Source organism: Bombina bombina, chromosome 1 (genome assembly GCF_027579735.1).
Source record: "Bombina bombina isolate aBomBom1 chromosome 1, aBomBom1.pri, whole genome shotgun sequence".
Taxonomy (NCBI): Eukaryota; Metazoa; Chordata; class Amphibia; order Anura; family Bombinatoridae; genus Bombina; species Bombina bombina.
Window position 1 is genome coordinate 608,661,074 of NC_069499.1, and position 21,910 is coordinate 608,682,983.

A 21,910-nucleotide genomic window follows, 5' to 3' on the forward strand; every position below is an offset into this window, starting at 1 on the left:
AAGGACTCTGGCTCCAATTGGAAGCCATCTTCAATTGAAATAAATCCAAGCCTTATAAGAAACCAAAGCCAGTCCCCAAGACTGCATGAAGGTGTGGCCCTCAATCCAGTTCTACTGGTGGGAGGCAGATTGAAATTATTTCAAAACATTTGTATTCAGAATATTGTTACCAGGGGTATCAAATAGGTTTCAGAATAGGACCTACTGTGAGGAGATTTTTTTCTCACTCACGTTCCATCAAATCCTGTGAAAGCTCAGACCTTTCTGAGGTGTGTTTCAGATCTGGAGCTTTCAGGAGTAATTGTCCCAGTTCCACTTCTGGAACAGGGTCTGGGTTTTTATTCAAATCTATTCTTTGTCCCGAAGAAGGAAAATTCATTCAGACCAGTTCTGGATCTGAAGTTTTTGAATGAAAGGGTCCCAACTTTCAAGATGATGACTATAAGGACTATTCTGCCTTTTGTTCAGCAAGGTCATTACATGTCCTCAATAGACTTACAGGATGCATATCTTCACATTCCAATTCATCACGACCACTATCGGTTTCTGAGATTCTCTTTTCTAGACAAGCATTACCAATTTGCTGCTCTTCCATTTGGCCTAGCGACAGCTCCAAGAATCTTTACAAAGGTTCTAGATGCCCTTCTATCTGTAATCAGAGAGCAGGGTATTGCAGTATTTCCTTATTTGGAAGATATCTTGGTACTGGCTCAATCTTTTCATTTAGCAGAATTTCACACAAATCAACTTGTGTTGTTTATTTAAAGACATGGTTGGAGGATCAATTTACCAAAGAGTTTCTTGATTCCTCAGACAAGGGTCACCTTTTTAGGTTTCCAGATAGATTCAGTGTCCATGACTCTGTCTTTAACAGACATGAGATGACTGAAATTGGTTTCTGCATGTCAAAACCTTCAGTCTTGATCATTCCTTTCAGTGGCTATGTGCATGGAAGTTTTAGGTCTCATGACTGCAGCATCGGACGCGATATGAGACCTCTTCAGCTTTGCATGCTAAATCAATGGTGCAGGGATTATTCTCGGATATCACAATTGATATACTTAGATCCCAACACTCAACTCTCTCTGACTTGGTGGTTAGACTGTTAGATTATTCAAGGGGCCTCTTTTGTTCATCCTTCCTAGATTGTGATTTCAGCAGATGCAAGTCTCACAGGTTGGGGAGCTGTTTGGGGTCTCTGACAGCACAAGGAGTTTTGATTCCTCAATAGGCGAGGTTACCAATCAATATTTTAGAACTCCGTGCTATTTTCAGGGCTCTTCAGGCTTGGCCTCTATTAAAGAGAGACTCATTCATTCATTTTCAGACAGACAATATCACAACTGTGGCATATGTCAATCATCAGGGTGGGACTCACAGTCCTTTAGCGATGAAAGAAGTTTTTTGGATACTTTTTTGGGCGCAATCCGACTCCTGTCTAATTTCTGCAATACATATCCCAGGTGTAGACAATTGGGAAGCGGATTATCTCAGTCGTCAGTCTTTACATCCAGGGGCGTGGTCTCTCCATCCAGATGTATTTTGTCAGATTGTACAGTCGTGGGGTCTTCCCAAAATAGATTTGATGGCTTCCCATCTAAACAAGAAGCTTCCCAGGTACCTTTCCAGGTCCAGGGATCCAAATGCTGGAGATGGTGGATACGTTAGCAGTTCCTTGGTTTTACCAACCTGCTTACATTTTTCCGCCTCTGGTTCTTCTTCCAAGGGTGATCTCCAAGATCATAATGGTACAATTGCATGTGTTTCTGATAGCACCAACATGGCCTCACAGGTTTTGGTATGCGGATCTTGTTTGGATGTTCAGTTGCCAACCTTGGTCACTCCCTTTAAGACCAGACCTTCTGTCTCAAGGGCTGTTTTTTCCATCAGGATCTCAAATCACTAAATTTGAAAGCATAGAAATTGAACGATTAGTGCTCAGTCATAGAGGTTTCTCTGACTCAGTGATTAATACTATGCTACAGGCTCGTAAGTCTGTTTATAGAAAGATTTATTATCGGGTTTGGAAAACCTATATTTCATGGTGTGCTTCACATAAGTTTTCTTGGCATTCTTTTAGAATTCCTAGATTTTTACAGTTCCTTCAGGATGGTTTGGATAAAGGTTTGTCTGCAAGTACTTTGAAGGGACAGATCACTGCTCTTTCTGTTTTATTTCATAGAAAGATTGCTAAACTTCTAGATATTCACTGTTTTATTCAGGCTTTGGTTCATATCAAGCCTGTTATTAAATCAATCTCTCCTCCTTGGAGTCTTAATTTGGTTTTGATGGCTTTGCAGGCTCCTCCTTTTGAGCCTATGCATTCTTTGAATATTAAACTACTTTCATGGAAAGTGTTGTTTCTTTTGGCTATCTCTTCATCTAGAAGAGTTTCTGAATAGTCTGCTCTCTCTTGTGAATCTCCTTTTCTGATTTTCCATCAGGATAAGGCTGTTTTGCGGACTTCATTTAAATTTCTTCCTAAGGTTGTGAATGCTAACAACATTAGTAGGGACATTGTTGTTCCTTTCTTGTGTCCTAATCCTAAGAATACTCTTGAAAGATTTTTACATTCTTTGGATGTGGTTAGAGCTTTGAAATATTATGTCGAAGCTACTAAAGATTTCAGGAAGACTTCTAGCCTGTTTATTGATTTTTCTGGTCCTAGAAAAGGTCAGAAAGCCTCTGCCATTTCTTTGGCATCTTGGTTAAAACTTTTGATTCACAAGGCTTATTTGGAGATGGGACAGTTTCCTCCTCAGATAATTACAGATCATTCTACTAGATCAGTCGCCACTTATTGGGCTTTAAAGAATGAAGCTTCAGTTGATCAGATTTGCAAAGCAGCAACTTGGTCTTCTTTGCATACATTTACTAAATTTTACCATTTTGATGTATTTGTTTCTTCTGAAGCAGTCTTTGGTAGAAAAGGTCTTCAGGCAGCTGTCTCAGTTTGATTCTTCTGCTTATGAATTAAGTTTTTTTCCTTGAAATTTATGTGAAATTTATGAGACTTATTTTTTTGTGGATTTAATTTTTTCAGAAGAAATAGCTGTTTTTATTTTATCCCTCCCTTTCTAGTGACTCTTCTGTGGTCTTCCACATCTTGGGTTTTTCTATCCCATATGTCACTAGGTCATGGACTCTTGCCAATTACATGAAAAAAAAAAAATAATTTATGTAAGAACTTACCTGATAAATTAATTTCTAACTAAGTATGTTGCATGGTAATAAGGTATGTTCTTTGTGCCCTTGATACTCCGTAAATTACATGCAACCCAAAGGCAAGGATATATCCAGGTACAATCAATAGAATGATAAATGGAGGCTGACTTACCGCGTCCGGTCCTGGGGTGCGATCTGATGCAAATCCGGCCTTTGGACACAGGATCTTACTAGTCCATACTTGTAAAGGAACCCTTATGATCCTACAATATCTTGTCACCCGTGGTGTCAAGTTCTCCATGAACCGGCCAGCAAACTTCACTGCATAGATCATGCCCTCCTCAGACGCGTGCAGCTCACTCCATTGGCTGTAGTTGCCAAAATGTCACTCCCTGGTTTGCCTTCTGATCCAATCCGGATTGGAGGGGGGAGGAGGCACTCCACCGTTGTAGGTGCCTACGTCCGTGCTCACTGTGGGGGAATCCTCGGTTAATATAAAACAAAGTGAGAGACAGGAGCACCGGTAGATGTGTAGGTAGCGTTTATTCTCCAAAATAATGCTACATATAGGAAAGCAATACATTAATGCTGAAAAAGTGTGTCAATTGTCAGCGTATTTCACAATGCTTTTAAACATTGACAGCAGCTGGTTGGTCAATGGTGAGAAGAAGTGTAATAACACTTCTTCGTTCTCACCATTGACAAACCAGCTGCTGACAATTGATACACTTTTTCAGAATGAACGTATTGCTTTCTTATATGTAGCGTTATTTTGGAGAATAAACGCTACTTACACATCTACCGGTGTTCCTGTCTCTCACTTTGTTTTGTAAGAGTCCATGAGGCCCACCCTTTTTTGGTGGTTATGAGTTTTGTATAAAAGAACAATTATATTTCCAGTTCCTCTTTTTGTATGCTTTTTTACTCCTTATTTCATCACCCCACTACTTGGCTATTTGTTAAACTGAAATGTGGGTGTGGTGAGGGGTGTATTTATAGGCATTCTGAGGTTTGGGAAACTTTGCCCCTCCAGGTAGGATTGTATATCCCATACGTCACTAGCTCATGGACTCTTGCCAATATGAAATAAATGAATTTATCAGGTAAGTTCTTACATAAATTATGTTTTTTCTTCCCGTTAAGCTATAAGCTACTCTTTAAGTAAACTCAGTTTGGTCATTGATGTTTGGACCCTTAGCTACTCTTTTGGCGACCAGGGAGAAACTAGCATTAGTACCTAGAGGCTCCTTTGCTAAACCATTAGATTGCTAGTACTAAATTGTTTTTATAACAGTTAAAAGGGATTAAATCTGGTCATGTTTGCATGTTTTTCTCCAGTTACAATCCCTAAGAGTTTGTTATGCCTGATGTAAAACATTATAAAAATGAGGTTTATTATCTGAGATCCACAAGTGCTCTCCTTTGTTTGAAATAACCTTATTTTACTTTAATCCTTTTTTTAACCTTTTGGAGGTCCAAGAGTGGCCAATTGTGTCATTTAGAATGTTTCTAGGTAATTAGCATCCTATGGCCTAGATTTGGAGTTCGGCGGTAAAAGGGCTGTTAACGCTCCGCGGGTTTTTTTCTGGCCGCACCATAAATTTAACTCTGGTATCGAGAGTTCAAACAAATGCTGCGTTAGGCTCCAAAAAAGGAGCGTAGAGCATATTTACCGCAAATGCAACTCTCGATACCAGAGTTGCTTACGGACGCGGCCGGCATCAAAAACGTGCTCGTGCACGATTCTCCCATAGGAAACAATGGGGCAGTTTGAGCTGAAAAAAAACCTAACACCTGCAAAAAAGCAGCGTTCAGCTCTTAACGCAGCCCCATTGTTTCCTATGGGGAAACACTTCCTACGTCTGCACCTAACACTCTAACATGTACCCCGAGTCTAAACACCCCTAACCTTACACTTATTAACCCCTAATCTGCCGCCCCCGCTATCGCTGACCCCTGCATTACACTTTTAACCCCTAATCTGCCGCTCCGTAAACCGCCGCCACCTACGTTATCCCTATGTACCCCTAATCTGCTGCCCTAACATCGCCGACCCCTATGTTATATTTATTAACCCCTAATCTGCCCCCCACAACGTCGCCGACACCTGCCTACACTTATTAACCCCTAATCTGCCGAGCGGACCTGAGCGCTACTATAATAAAGTTATTAACCCCTAATCCGCCTCACTAACCCTATCATAAATAGTATTAACCCCTAATCTGCCCTCCCTAACATCGCCGACACCTACCTTCAATTATTAACCCCTAATCTGCCGACCGGAGCTCACCGCTATTCTAATAAATGTATTAACCCCTAAAGCTAAGTCTAACCCTAACACTAACACCCCCCTAAGTTAAATATAATTTTTATCTAACGAAATAAATTAACTCTTATTAAATAAATGATTCCTATTTAAAGCTAAATACTTACCTGTAAAATAAATCCTAATATAGCTACAATATAAATTATAATTATATTATAGCTATTTTAGGATTAATATTTATTTTACAGGCAACTTTGTAATTATTTTAACCAGGTACAATAGCTATTAAATAGTTAAGAACTATTTAATAGTTACCTAGTTAAAATAATAACAAATTTACCTGTAAAATAAATCCTAACCTAAGATATAATTAAACCTAACACTACCCTATCAATAAAATAATTAAATAAACTACCTACAATTACCTACAATAAAACCTAACACTACACTATCAATAAATTAATTAAACACAATTGCTACAAATAAATACAATTAAATAAACTATCTAAAGTACAAAAAATAAAAAAGAACTAAGTTACAGAAAATAATAAAATATTTACAAACATAAGAAAAATATTACAACAATTTTAAACTAATTACACCTACTCTAAGCCCCCTAATAAAATAACAAAGCCCCCCAAAATAAAAAATTCCCTACCCTATTCTAAAATACAAATATTACAAGCTCTTTTACCTTACCAGCCCTGAACAGGGCCCTTTGCGGGGCATGCCCCAAGAATTTCAGCTCTTTTGCCTGTAAAAAAAAACATACAATACCCCCCCCCCCAACATTACAACCCACCACCCACATACCCCTAATCTAACCCAAACCCCCCTTAAATAAACCTAACACTAATCCCCTGAAGATCTTCCTACCTTGTCTTCACCATACCAGGTTCACCGATCCGTCCTGGCTCCAAGATCTTCATCCAACCCAAGCGGGGGTTGGCGATCCATAATCCGGTGCTCCAAAGTCTTCCTCCTATCCGGCAAGAAGAGGACATCCGGACCGGCAAACATCTTCTCCAAGCGGCATCTTCTATCTTCTTCCATCCGATGACGACCGGCTCCATCTTGAAGACCTCCAGCGCGGATCCATCCTCTTCTTCCGACGACTAGACGACGAATGACGGTTCCTTTAAGGGACGTCATCCAAGATGGCGTCCCTCGAATTCCGATTGGCTGATAGGATTCTATCAGCCAATCGGAATTAAGGTAGGAATTTTCTGATTGGCTGATGGAATCAGCCAATCAGAATATAGTTCAATCCGATTGGCTGATCCAATCAGCCAATCAGATTGAGCTCGCATTCTATTGGCTGTTCCGATCAGCCAATAGAATGCGAGCTCAATCTGATTGGCTGATTGGATCAGCCAATCGGATTGAACTATATTCTGATTGGCTGATTCCATCAGCCAATCAGAAAATTCCTACCTTAATTCCGATTGGCTGATAGAATCCTATCAGCCAATCGGAATTCGAGGGACGCCATCTTGGATGACGTCCCTTAAAGGAACCGTCATTCGTCGTCTAGTCGTCGGAAGAAGAGGATGGATCCGCGCTGGAGGTCTTCAAGATGGAGCCGGTCGTCATCGGATGGAAGAAGATAGAAGATGCCGCTTGGAGAAGATGTTTGCCGGTCCGGATGTCCTCTTCTTGCCGGATAGGAGGAAGACTTTGGAGCACCGGATTATGGATCGCCAACCCCCGCTTGGGTTGGATGAAGATCTTGGAGCCAGGACGGATCGGTGAACCTGGTATGGTGAAGACAAGGTAGGAAGATCTTCAGGGGATTAGTGTTAGGTTTATTTAAGGGGGGTTTGGGTTAGATTAGGGGTATGTGGGTGGTGGGTTGTAATGTTGGGGGGGGGGTATTGTATGTTTTTTTTTACAGGCAAAAGAGCTGAAATTCTTGGGGCATGCCCCGCAAAGGGCCCTGTTCAGGGCTGGTAAGGTAAAAGAGCTTGTAATATTTGTATTTTAGAATAGGGTAGGGAATTTTTTATTTTGGGGGGCTTTGTTATTTTATTAGGGGGCTTAGAGTAGGTGTAATTAGTTTAAAATTGTAATATTTTTCTTATGTTTGTAAATATTTTATTATTTTCTGTAACTTAGTTCTTTTTTATTTTTTGTACTTTAGATAGTTTATTTAATTGTATTTATTTGTAGCAATTGTGTTTAATTAATTTATTGATAGTGTAGTGTTAGGTTAATTGTAGGTAATTGTAGGTAGTTTATTTAATTATTTTATTGATAGGGTAGTGTTAGGTTTAATTATATCTTAGGTTAGGATTTATTTTACAGGTAAATTTGTTATTATTTTAACTAGGTAACTATTAAATAGTTCTTAACTATTTAATAGCTATTGTACCTGGTTAAAATAATTACAAAGTTGCCTGTAAAATAAATATTAATCCTAAAATAGCTATAATATAATTATAATTTATATTGTAGCTATATTAGGATGTATTTTACAGGTAAGTATTTAGCTTTAAATAGGAATTATTTATTTAATAAGAGTTAATTTATTTCGTTAGATAAAAATTATATTTAACTTAGGGGGGTGTTAGTGTTAGGGTTAGACTTAGCTTTAGGGGTTAATACATTTATTAGAATAGCGGTGAGCTCCGGTCGGCAGATTAGGGGTTAATAATTGAAGGTAGGTGTCGGCGATGTTAGGGAGGGCAGATTAGGGGTTAATACTATTTATGATAGGGTTAGTGAGGCGGATTAGGGGTTAATAACTTTATTATAGTAGCGCTCAGGTCCGCTCGGCAGATTAGGGGTTAATAAGTGTAGGTAGGTGTCGGCGACGTTGAGGGGGGCAGATTAGGGGTTAATAAATATAACATAGGGGTCGGCGATGTTAGGGGTAGCAGATTAGGGGTACATAGGGATAACGTAGGTGGCGGCGATTTGCGGTCGGAAGATTAGGGGTTAATTATTTTAAGTAGCTTGCGGCGACGTTGTGGGGGGCAAGTTAGGGGTTAATAGATATAATACAGGGGTCGGCGGTGTTAGGGGCAGCAGATTAGGGGTACATAAGTATAACGTAGGTGGCGGTCGGCAGATTAGGGGTTAAAAATTTTAATCGAGTGGCGGCGATGTGGGGGGACCTCGGTTTAGGGGTACATAGGTAGTTTATGGGTGTTAGTGTACTTTAGGGTACAGTAGTTAAGAGCTTTATAAACCGGCGTTAGCCAGAAAGCTCTTAACTCCTGCTATTTTCAGGCGGCTGGAATCTTGTCGTTAGAGCTCTAACGCTCACTGCAGAAACGACTCTAAATACCAGCATTAGAAAGATCCCATTGAAAAGATAGGCTACGCAAATGGCGTAGGGGGATCTGCGGTATGGAAAAGTCGCGGCTGAAAAGTGAGCGTTAGACCCTTTAATCACTGACTCCAAATACCAGCGGGCGGCCAAAACCAGCGTTAGGAGCCTCTAACGCTGGTTTTGACGGCTACCGCCGAACTCTAAATCTAGGCCTATGTATATAATGTTCACATGGTACACATATCATTAGCTTTGTGTTCCTTATCCTTTAGTTTTACTGTTTACATTGCTTGTAAAACTGATATCTTACTTCATGTGACATAAGAATTTACTTTTACGATGTTGTCTGCCTTAAATGAACCTTGAATAAAAAAAGAAAAAAAGAAAAAACTATGTTTACACAGCTAATGTGCTCATGGTTTGTGATCATACTATGTACAGTATATAAAGAAGGTTTATGCAGAATTCAAAGTACCCTCATATATCAACCTACATTCTCTGAAAGCTTTAAGAAAAATATACCTTAGCGGCTGTACAGTGAATTCAAACTGATTGGATGCAATTTTTGGAAAATTCAATCTAAATTATTATGAAATTCAAATTTCAAAAAGAACCTATTTCTATTTTCTTATGTGACAAATAATTGACTGTTGTATATCTGGATACATCATATTGTGCAATTCCTACATTTGCTTTATTTACCAGATAATTACAAGGTGAGGAGAGTATGTGAGGATGAGCAGCTCAATCTGGTTTGCAGGAATAACTCTCTTTTATCCATATATTCTGCTACTTATGGAAGAGCTTTACATGGAAATCCCGAATGTGCCTCCAAAAACAAGACCAGCCCAGAATATGGTGAGTGTCAATATAACTGTGGGACATGGCTGCATAGCTCCTTTAAAGTGCTTATTGTTGTGTTAATAAAGGATACATTTCACAACCTTTTTACTTTTTTTAGTTTTCCATAAGACCCATGCCTATTGCTACATATCGTCCTTCAACATCATAATAAACTACTTCAGTGATCATGAAAACCCCTTCTATATACACCAAAAATATCCCTACCTTAAAGGGACACTGTATCCAAAAAAATTCTTTCGTGATTCCGATAGAGCATGAAATTTTAAGCAACTTTCTAATTTACTCCTATTATCAAATTTTCTTCATTCTCTTGGTATCTTTATTTGAAATGCAAGAATGTAAGTTTAGATGCCGGCCCATTTTTGGTGAACAACCTGGGTTGTCCTTGCTGATTGGTGGATAAATTCATCCACCAATAAAAAACTGCTGTCCAGAGTACTGAAACCAAAAAAAAAGCTTAGATGCCTTCTTTTTCAAATAATGATAGCAAGAGAATGAAGAAAAATTGATAATAGGAGTAAATTAGAAAGTTGCTTAAAATTGCATGCTCTTTCTGAATTACAAAAGAACATTTTTGGGTACAGTGTCCCTTTAAGCATTATAACTGCTTATATGATATGTATTCTTATTTTCTTTCCCCTTACATAAAACGTCTGCCGTCTCCATCATCTAACAAAACCCCCTACTCTTTAAATCTGTTGACAAATTTATGTTCACTCCAATTAGAAATTTTTGATCTGTTGCACTGAACACTGAATGCTTGTTCAGTCTTTAAATTTGACCTGCACTGTTCACCTAGGTTCTAACTGCAGAACTCACAACATTATACATAATTCAAGACAAGAGATATTTTCTTATATTTTCTACCTTTCACTATATTAGCTCTATCATTGTTGCTCCTCACCACCAACTGATTTTCTACACTTAATTAAGAAACCTGGCTTCCAACTTTATTTGTGTTATTCTCTCCTCATCTGCTGCAACATTGTTCAGTTCTGATGCCTTATTTTTCAGATTATAATCTAAAATAATGTCTAACTTTTGTTTCTAAATATTCTCCAAGTCATTCCTTAAAACACTTTTATTTTGTTCTGCCTCTTAAGAAGACACACAAACCTTTTTTTTAATGATTCTGCAGGCATTGACATCTTCTGTCCTTCCAAATCAAATACTCTCCAGCTTTCTTTGACACAACTAATCCCAACTGTTTGCTGTAAATATTTATCACCTTTTTCCATACTCAGTACATATATTACCTCCTGAAAACAACACAAAATAGTCATCTTCATTGTTAATCTCCCAATTTGTGACAAAAAAAAACAAATGCAAAGGATTAAGGACAAACAAAATGGTGATTTCCTGGGTATAGCTATATTTTTTTATTTATTTTTTTACAGGCTGAAGGGTCTCTTTTAATAGTGTGTAGTTATACTAATAGGTGTCATGTGTGCAATGTAACTGTTGTGCTCCAAAATCATAGACACATCTGTCTTTCTAAAGGCCTGATGAGCTAAAGCTCGCCGCTCTGGTGAGATGATCTAAGAAGTCTCATCAGGTGCCCTAAACCATTTCATAAAGGCAAATGTTAGCATGATAGCTGTTTATTTCTCTATGATTAGGTCTGTAGGTGAAAAAGAGACAACTACATTAAAAATAAATAAATTATATACAGTATATATAAGATTTTGCGTAAATTGTCTCTATAATTTTTTTAACTTTAACTTTTTGAGCAGAGGAGTCTCTATTATTATTTTTTTTGCATCAGATAATGTTTGCATCAGTCTAGTGACTTAGCTTCCGAAGGCGATATGGCTGTGGGTAATTTAAATGTGTTTTTGCCTATGTTCAAAACCAGCGTTACATGGATAAACTTTTTATGATACTTCGTAATAATTTGAAAAGTGTTTTCCTGGGTTTATCAAGTTCTTTTAGCTGTGGAATTCAATAAGTAAAAAATTACCTTGTAAATGTTTTGTTAAAGGGATATGAAACCCAAAAATGTTCTTTCATCATAGAGCATGGAATTTTAAACAACTTTCTAATTTACTTCTATTATCAATTTTTCTTCGTTCTGTTGGTATCTTGTGTTATAAAGCAGAGACGTATGCTTGGGAGCCAGCCTATTTCTGGAGTTCTATATGGCAGCAGTTTTGCAAGAATGTTATTCACATGCAAGAGCACTAGAGGGCAGCACTATTTCCTGCCATTTAGTGCTCCGGATGCCTACCTAGGTATCTCTCCAACACAAAATATCATGGCAAAAAAGCAAATTTGATAAACTGGAAACTTTATTAAAATTACATGTTCTATCTGAATCAGAAAAGTAAATGTTTTGGATTTCATATCCCTATAAGTCTTAAGACTCTGGATTGTGATCAGCCAAACAGGACTGGCATATGCTAAGAAAACAACTATTTTTTTTACCAAACTGATAATGAAAAAAATGATTATAAACAATGAAAATGGCTGATCTTTTTATCTTAACATGTTGATAATTATAAAATGATAGATTGTGATCAACTCCTAAATGTTTAACTGTTAAAGTAGATCCATAAAATAGATGTGATTCCAAACCTACCACAGACTCCTAAACACCTCCCATATTGTATATCTGGTCACAATGTTGATTTTAGGTGCAGATTTTTAAATAACAAGATAGAATTATACAAGGCTAAACAATTTGGGACTAATGCATTCTATATATGTTTTTAAATAACCACTGTCCGTATCATAGTTTATATTATTTCTTTATATCTATCACTTCAGAATGTTATGCTCAGACATCCTTAAGAAAAGTGTTCAGAAGGTGCCACCGTAGACACAACTGTACCATTATCGCTGACACCAGGACTTTTGGAGATCCCTGTTTTCCAGGCACAATGAAGCATTTGACAGTATCCTATACATGTGGTGAGTGAGTCTAGTAAGAAAATCGTTTGTTTTTTTGCGTTTTCCTAGAGTGTCGCAAATAAAATCTCAAAGAAAGTGCAACTAAATCAATGTGCTGTGGTATATATTACAGATTTCCGTGAAAGAGATTCAATATTGGATAAATGGTACATGGGCTCAATGACTTATGTATAGCTTATAGGAGAGAAGGGAAAGAGGTGATATGATTAAAACATTTAAGTATATAAATAGGGTTAATAAAGCTGTAAGTATTTTTCACAAAAAGAGCAACACCAGAACAAAGGGTCATAAAATGTCAAGCTGAAGGGTAGTAGGTTCAGGAGTAATTTGTGGAAGCACTTCTTCATAGAAAAGGCGGTTGATTCATGGAATAAACTACTATTAGAGGTGGTAAGAACAAATACTGTGGGTGACTTTGGGAATGCCTGGGTCGTAATACTCATGAGATATTTCCCTATCAGACCAAACTTGGCGAATAGTCTTCTTATCCCAGTGTCAAGTGGAAGGATAAGGAGATATCCCAGATCAAGAGAGAGTTCAAGAAATGAGATAAGCAGTACTCATGGTAGGCAGGGAAGATCTTCACGGCAATAAGTGTAAAGCAGAGAAAGGTCAGGAACAAACAGAGTCTGGCAACAAGTAGGATATCCAGGTATCAGTAGAACAGGGTCAATGAGAAGAGTGGTCAGAGGCAGGCAGAGGTCAGCAACAATAAGGCAATCCAGCAGTTCAAGGGTTAACCAGTGGAATGGTCAGACAGGCAGAGTTCAGCAACAATAAGGCAATCCAGCAATTCAGGGGTTAAACAGCAGAGTGGTCAGACAGGCAGAGTTCAGTAACAATAGGAATCCAGCAATTCAGCAAAAGTAACACCCAGGAGCAAACAAAATAAGTTCCATACTTGGGCAATGAATGAGGGAAACAGAGGTACTTACATAGGGGCAGACTCACGCCAGGGAGGGCACCTAGCTGCAATCAGACCTGCATCAGAGAGATTTGACGTGCAGTGATAGCGTCCTCACCACTTACCAGAAACAACCGCCTCATCCAAGGCAATGGCCGCCACATTCATGGCAATGGCCATGACAACAGAGTGGAGCGGTGGCTGGAACCGGAGCGGCATTACATGGGATAAGCATAAGATTATACTACACACTACAAAACGAAGACAGCCAACCAGGTTTTAGGCAGTAGAAATGCAATTTAATGGTGCTAGTTTGATATTAGGGTAGTACAAAATGTGAAATAACCCAAACATGTGCAACAAGTGTCCTCTTACGCGTTTCATGTGTGCAAACATACTTCGACAGAGAGGTATAGAGGTGTTAACAGGTAAACAATTTATAGTGTTAACAATTAGTGAAATTAACCCTTTGTTGTGTGTTAAAAGTAACAATTACGCTACTAGTGTGTATCTGACAACCTCTATTCTTAAACAAATATTGGCTGAAAAACATTATTGTGTTAGTGAATTGATACACAGTGTAAAAAAAAAAAAATAGTTATAATTATAATGAATCCTTATTTCAAATAGAAAGTGAATGGTTGTTTGTAATTCTACATATGAAATAATATGTGCTTGTGAAATAGCGTTGAGCTAATCTAAATAAAAAAAAACAACAAAAAACATAATATTTGGAAAGTATTTTTCTAAAATGTAATTGCTGATCAATTGTGCTTAATAAATATCGGCTAGATTTAGAGTTTTGTCGGTAAAGACCCGCGTAGCTAACGCAGCTTTTTTTCCCAACGCACCCTTAAGACAACGCTGGTATTTAGAGCTGTCTGAGGGGCTGCGTTAGGCTCCAAAAAGGGAGCGTTGAGCCGAATTTACTGCCACTTCAACCCTCAATACCAGCGTTGCTTACGGTAGCGGTAAACTGGCAAAACATGCTCGTGCACTATTCCCCCATAGGAAACAATGGGGCAGTTTGAAAAACCTAACACCTGCAAAAAAGCAACGTTAAGCTCCCAACGCAGCCCCATTGTTTCCTATGGGGAAACAGTTTCTAAGTCTGCACCTAACACCCTAACATGAACCCCGAGTCTAAACACCCCTAACCTTACACTTATTAACCTCTAATCTTCCGCCCCCGCTATCACTGACACCTGCATTATACTATTAACCCCTAATCTGCTGCCCCTAACATCGCCGCAACCTACATTATATTTATTAACCCCTAATCTGCCCCCCCAACATCGCCGCAACCTAACTACACTTATTAACCCCTAATCTGCCGACCAGACCTCGCCGCTACTCTAATAAAGTTATTAACCCCTAAACCGCCGCACTCCCGCCTCGCAAACCCTATAATAAATAGTATTAACCCCTAATCTGCCCTCCCCAACGTCGCCGCCACCTAACTTCAAGTATTAACCCCTAATCTGCTGACCGGACCTCGCCGCTACTCTAATAAATGTATTAACCCCTAAAGCTAAGTCTAACCCTAACCCTAACAGCCCCCTAAATTAAATATAATTTTAATCTAACAAAATAAATTAAATCTTATTAACTAAAGTATTCCTATTTAAAACTAAATACTTACCTGTAAAATAAACCCTAATATAGTTACAATCTAATGAATAATTACATTGTAGCTATTTTAGGATTTATATTTATTTTACAGGCAATTTTGTATTTATTTTAACTAGGTACAATAGCTATTAAATAGTTATTAACTATTTAATAGCTACCTAGTTAAAATAATTACAAAATTACCTGTAAAATAAATCCTAACCTAAGTTACAATTAAAGCTAACACTACACTATCAATAAATTAATTAAATAAATTACCTACAATTACATACAATTAAATAAACTAAACTAAATTACAAAAAAAACAAAAAAGGGCTTTTTGTGGGGCATGCCCCAAAGTAATCAGCTCTTTTGCCTGTAAAAAAAAATACAACCCCCCCAAAAAAAACCACCACCCACATACCCCTACTCTAACCCAAACCCCCCTTAAATAAGCCTAACACTACCCCCTGAAGATCTCCCTACCTTGAGTCGTCTTCACCCAGCCGGGCCGAAGTCTTCATCCAATGGGGCAGACGAGGACATCCAGACCGGCAGAAGTCTTCATCCTATCCGAGCAGAAGAGGACATCCGGACCGGCAGACATCTTCATCCAAGCGGCATCTTCTATCTTCATCCATCCGGAGCGGAGCGGAGCCATCTTCTTCCAGCCGATGCGGATCCATCCTCTTCAACCGACACCTAGTCGCCGAATGAAGGTTCCTTTAAATGACGTCATCCAAGATGGCATCCCTCGATTCCGATTGGCTGATAGGATTCTATCAGCCAATCGGAATTAAGGTAGGAAAAATCAGATTGAGCTTGCATTCTATTGGCTGTTCCGATCAGCCAATAGAATGCGAGCTCAATCTGATTGGATCAGCCAATCAGATTTTTCCTACCTTAATTCCGATTGGCTGATAGAATCCTATCAGCCAATCGGAATTCGAGGGACGCCATCTTGGATGACGTCATTTAAAGGAACCTTCATTCGGTTGCATTCATTGAAGAGGATGGATCCGCGTCGGCTGGAAGAAGATGGCTCTGCTCCGCTCCGGATGGATGAAGATAGAAGATGCCACTTGGATGAAGATGTCTGCCAGTCCGGATGTCCTCTTCTGCCCAGATAGGATGAAGACTTCTGCCAGTCTGGATGTCCTCTTCTGCCCCATCGGATGAAGACTTCAGCCCGGCTGGGTGAAGACGACTCAAGGTAGGGAGATCTTCAAGGGGGTAGTGTTAGGTTTATTTAAGGGGGGTTTGGGTTAGGGTAGGGGTATGTGGGTGGGGGGTTTTAATGTTGGGGGGGTTGTATTTTTTTTTACAGGCAAAAGAGCTGATTACTTTGGGGCAGGCCCCGCAAAAAGCCCTTTTAAGGGCTGGTAAAAGAGCTGGTTACTTTTTAATTTTGAATAGGGTAGGGACCTTTATTATTTTGGGGGGCTTTTTTATTTTATTAGGGGGCTTAGAGTAGGTGTAATTAGCCTAATATTCTTGTAATCTTTTTTTATTTTTTGTAATTTAGTGTTTGTTTGTTTTTGTAGTTTAGTTTATTTAATTGTATGTAATTGTAGGTAATTTATTTAATTAATTTATTGATAGTGTAGTGTTAGGTTTAATTGTAACTTAGGTTAGGATTTATTTTACAGGTAATTTTGTAATTATTTTAACTAGGTAGCTATTAAATAGTTAATAACTGTTTAATAGCTATTGTACCTAGTTAAAATAAATACAAAGTTGCCTGTAAAATAAATATAAATCCTAAAATAGCTACAATATAATTATTCGTTATATTGTAGCTATATTAGGATTTATTTTACAGGTAAGTATTTAGTTTTAAATAGGAATACTTTAGTTAATAAGATTTAATTTATTTCATTAGATTAAAATTATATTTAATTTAGGGGGGTGTCAGGGTTAGGGTTAGATTTAGCTTTAGGGGTTAATACATTTATTAGAGTAGCGGCGAGGTCTGGTTGGCAGATTAGGGGTTAATACTTGAAGTTAGGTGGCAGCGACGTTGGGGGGGCAGATTAGGGGTTAATACTATTTATTATAGGGTTTGCGAGGCGGGAGTGCGGCGGTTTAGGGGTTAATACATTTATTATAGTGGCGGTGAGGTCCGGTCGGCAGATTAGGGGTTAATAAGTGTAGGTAAGGTAGCGGCGACATTGGGGGGGGGCAGATTAGGGGTTAATAAATATTATGTAGGTCTCGGCGATGTTAGGGGCAGCAGATTAGGGGTTCATAGGGATAATGTAGGTGGCGGCGATGTGCGGTCGGCAGATTAGGGGTTAAAAATATTTATTATAGTGGCGGCGATGTGGGGGGACCTCGGTTTAGGGGTACATAGGTAGTTTATGGGTGTTAGTATACTTTAGAGCACTGTAGTTAAGAGCTTTATAAACCGGCGTTAGCCCATAAAGCTCTTAACTACTGACTTTTTTTGGCGGTAGGAGTCTTGTCGGTAGAGGGTCTACCGCTCACTTCAGCCAAGACTATAAATACCGGCGTTAGGAAGATCCCATTGAAAAGATAGGATACGCAATTGGCGTAAGGGGATCTGCGGTATGGAAAAGTCGCGGCTTGAAAGTGAGCGTTAGACCCTTTCCTGCCTGACTCTAAATACCAGCTGGCGGCCAAAAGCAGCGTTAGGACCCCTTAACGCTGCTTTTGCTGCTAACGCAGAACTCTAAATCTAGGCGTATATTTGTTACAGTCTTAAGGAATCTGAAAAAAAAACAAAAATGAATGAATAATAATAAAAAAAAAAAAATATGGTTTCAAATTTCCTAGCCTGTAAATTCAATATGACTTTGCATAATGGATAACAGATATATCTGTTTATAACATATATGGAAAAAAAAAATATGATTATTTCTGGTCTTAACAAATAAAAATAACAAATATAAAAACTAAAATGTTTTGAATAATAATAATAAATAATAAAACACATGCAGTTGTTGAATTGTGTTAGAGAATGTTGTGTGCAGCAGTACTATATGTTATAACCTCATATTGAACAAATTTCTAAAAATGAGATGAAGTGTTGTTTATTTTTTGTGCTGTTTTTTGTTCATTTTATTATTTTAGTCTAGTATTTAGATTTAATAAATCATATAATGTGAACCCATTATTACAACTGAAAACTCATTCACAATGGTCTGCTGCACCACATACTAATATAACCTTTTCACATCCTTACTTATATTCACGTATTTGAATAACCTTTATAGTTAGACTATTAAATCTTATTTGAAATGATTTACATATTTTTATATTTTTTAAAAAAATATATTTTTTAAAAATATGTATTTTTCCTTAATAAAGATTTCTATTACAATGGGGGTTTAATTGAGACATGTGTCCTTTTATTAAATAGTTTGTTTGGAGATAACGTGTTAATTAACAAAAGAGCTTTAATTTAATGTATAACTAGCTATAATATATAGAAAAAAGCTCTGTTCTACACTACATCTCCAATCAAAATATAGTATAACTACTTCAACTATTAACCTCCAATTTTTGTTTTATTAGGATTATTAAACATTTTGATCTTTCATTTTTTTACTTTTAATTTGTAATTCTTAATTTCTATTTATGATATAAGTCATAATGAAGAACAATATAGGGCAATTTGTATTTATATAAAAGGTATTAATTTCATTCTGTATATAAATCTACATCCCATAGGGAGTTTAAACCTTTAGGTTTGCGTGTGTCTAGTGTGAATATCCAAAACGCTTCCTTTCTGTTTAGGCCCTTCAGTCTATCTCCTCCCTTTAAATTGTTGGGGACTTCATCAATTATTATGACTGAAAAATGTGTCAATGGATTATCATGTGTCAAAAAATGTTTTGCGACAGGAGTTTTTGGTGGATCTTGATCCATAGATAATAAATGTTCTCTAATACAATCCTTTGCCATACGTGTAGATCTACCTACATACTGCATCCAACATAATTTGCATGTTATAAGATATACCACCAAGGTAGAATTACAATTTAAACAATGATTAATGTTAAAAGTTTTTTGAGTGACAGTTGAAGTAAAGGTGTTGGAAACTTCAATATGAGTAGAAGTTTTACATGGTTTATTCCCACACCTAAAGTTACCATTTTTTGGGGTTAACCAATATGTTGTCTGTTTATCTGATCTGGAAAAAATCTCTAGTAAGTCTATTTTGCAATGTAGTACTCTTTTTGGGGACAAATTTTAATTTATTCTTCAACATCTTATTTAATTTCTAGTCACCCCATAGGATGCCTAATTTTTGTTTTATAATTCTACAGATACTATTGTATTCGTTGCTATAGGCAGTGGAAAATACTACTTTATCAATTTTTGCTTCTCTTTGGACACTATCTGTTACAAATAAAATTTACCTTGATTAACCTCATTTGTTATCTTATTGAAGTGGCTATTATTGTATCCCCTGTCTATTAGACTTTTCTCTAAATCATTAGCATGTTTATAGTATGATTCTTGATTACTGCAATTTCTTTTGGTCCTTATAAAGTGACCTTTAAGTATTGCTTTTTTGATGTGACTTGGATGATAAGAGTCAGCTCTTAAAATATTGTTACCTGATGTAGGTTTTCGATATAGTTCTGTTGTAAAGATACCTGTCTCTGTATCGCTGTTCAACATTAAATCCAAGAATGGCATATTATTTTTAGAATGTTCAAATGTAAAGTGTAAATTTACCTCATTCTTGTTTAGATATTCAATAAAAGAGTTTAATTGTTTATCATTTCCTTGCCATATAATGACAATATCATCAATAAACCTCCCATAATGTATAATTTCCTGTTTGAAAGGGTTTTCATCACAAAAGATTTTTGTACATTAAAACCATATTATAAAGATATTTGCATATGAGGGGCAAATGTTGCCCTCATTGCCGTACCTCTTTTTTGTAAATAATAAATACCCTCAAACAGAAAAAAGTTATGGGTCAACAAATATTTTGTAATCTTAATTAGAAAATTAATTAAATCTATATCATAATTAGTATACTTTAACAGTATATCTTTATGGGGTATACTGGAATATAAAGAAGAGACATCAATGGTTGCCCACATATAATTAGATTTCCATTTAGTTTTAATGATATTTTGTTTAAAATCATATGAGTCTCTAATATAGCCTGGGCTTTGGGTCACTATTGGTTGTAAATAAAAATCTAACCATTATCCTAATTTTCACCTAGAGTCCCTATAGTGGACACTATGGGTCGACCTGGCGGGTTTGATAAAACCTTGTGGATTTTGAGAATAACTTAAAAACTGATATCTTGGGTTGATCTACTTTTTTTTTTTTTTTCCCAAAAGCTTTATTGAACATAAAATCACTGCCTACAACGCAGAATTAAAACAGTTACATATGCAACAGTGTGATAACAATGATTCCATATACATGATACATGATACATTTTTTCGACATATATGAGTTGTGGGTATATTTATCGTTCAATGAACAAATTTAGATTGCATAGGTAAGTTATTTAAGCTAGGTAAGAGAGAAATTAATTCAATTAAGTGAATGAGAAAATACAATAAACAATTCAAATGGATGTATAAATATATATGCATACGTACATGGCTCCTGCAGAGGCGTTAAACTGTTGTGTCATTGATTATCGGGCTCTTGAAATGACCTTCTGTCCAAGTTAAGGTAATAAGAGAAGGCGTCTAGTATGTCAGCTAAGGGCGGTCAGTGAATGTGAGTTTAAGAAGTGGATGTTCGGGTGGTGGTCTTGAGTGTGGGGGGTGTCTGATTAAGATATTCCTCCCACAGAAAGTATATCGAGTGATAGTCGGCTATTTGTTTGTTGCGAGTAAAGCAATATTTTTCTAGTTGGAGAGACTGAGTGGTTGTTTCTCTCCAGACATGGATAGATGGAAGTGTATTGCATTTCCAGTTTTTGGGAATTAGTCGTTTTGCTGAGTTTGTCATGATAGTCAGTAGAGCTAGTCGGAGTTTGCAAGTTATTTTGGCAAATTTATTAAAGATGAAAATGGGTTGATCTACTTTTACAAAATCAAATATAGCTTGATCAATGAGTCCCATATACTGCTTCATTTAAAATGTTGTCTAATTCAGTTTTAAATTTGTTTGTAGGGTTAATGCTAAGTTTTGTATACTGAGATGTATCATCTAGCTGTCTAATTACTTCTAATACATATTTGGATTTATCTAGTATTACAATTTTACCTCCCTTATCTGCTTCAGTGATGACTAGGTCATTTTTTGTTTCAAGATTGTTTAAAGCTTTAATCTCTTGTGCTGTAAGATTATTTTTGTAATGTTTAATTTCTTTAGTTTCCACTTGTCTAGCAAATTCTATTAAATCAGATGTTACATTTCTTTGAAATATCTCTAAGTAATCACCCCTATTCTGAATGGGGTAGAAATCTGATGTCTTTCTTAAATGTGAATGAGGAGGTTTATTAGTACGGGTAAAAGATTCATCTTTAAGTAAAATTAAATCATTTTGTGTACAAAGATCTGAAAATTATGTGAACCTTGGTGTTGATTTTGTGTTGAATTGTATTTCTGTGTTTGAAGTGGAAACTCTCTGATCTCCACTGTTATTTTCATCAGTAAAATAAAATTTCTGCAATGTCATTTTTCTCACTAATTTATTGATGTCCACCACTGTGTTAAATAGATTAAAGTGCCTAATTAGTGCAAATGTTAAACCTTTTGTTAACAGACTAGATTTATAGGAAGTAATAGCATAGCTAGACAAATTTACAACATTGGTCAGTTCTTTTTGCTTTTTGCCAACCTGCTGGGGTAATGAGTAGATTTAGGTATACTAGTTTTAGGTCCCTTGTGTATCAATTCTTTAATGGTGCCTTGTATTTGTGTGATGTTGGTATCAGGGTTTAATTGTGTCTGCATAGTAGAT

General features: G+C 37.0%; 1 protein-coding gene across 1 annotated transcript in view; it reads left to right on the forward strand.

Moving 5' to 3' along the window:
- The window catches only part of LOC128638993 (protein eva-1 homolog C-like), a 101,525-nt gene that overhangs the window by 49,514 nt on the left and 30,101 nt on the right, over positions 1 to 21,910 (forward strand). The window contains exons 4-5 of the mRNA XM_053691134.1: positions 9,411 to 9,563; positions 12,336 to 12,479. Coding sequence (XP_053547109.1) covers positions 9,411 to 9,563; positions 12,336 to 12,479 — 297 coding nt within the window. The remainder of the gene's footprint in view (positions 1 to 9,410; positions 9,564 to 12,335; positions 12,480 to 21,910) is intronic.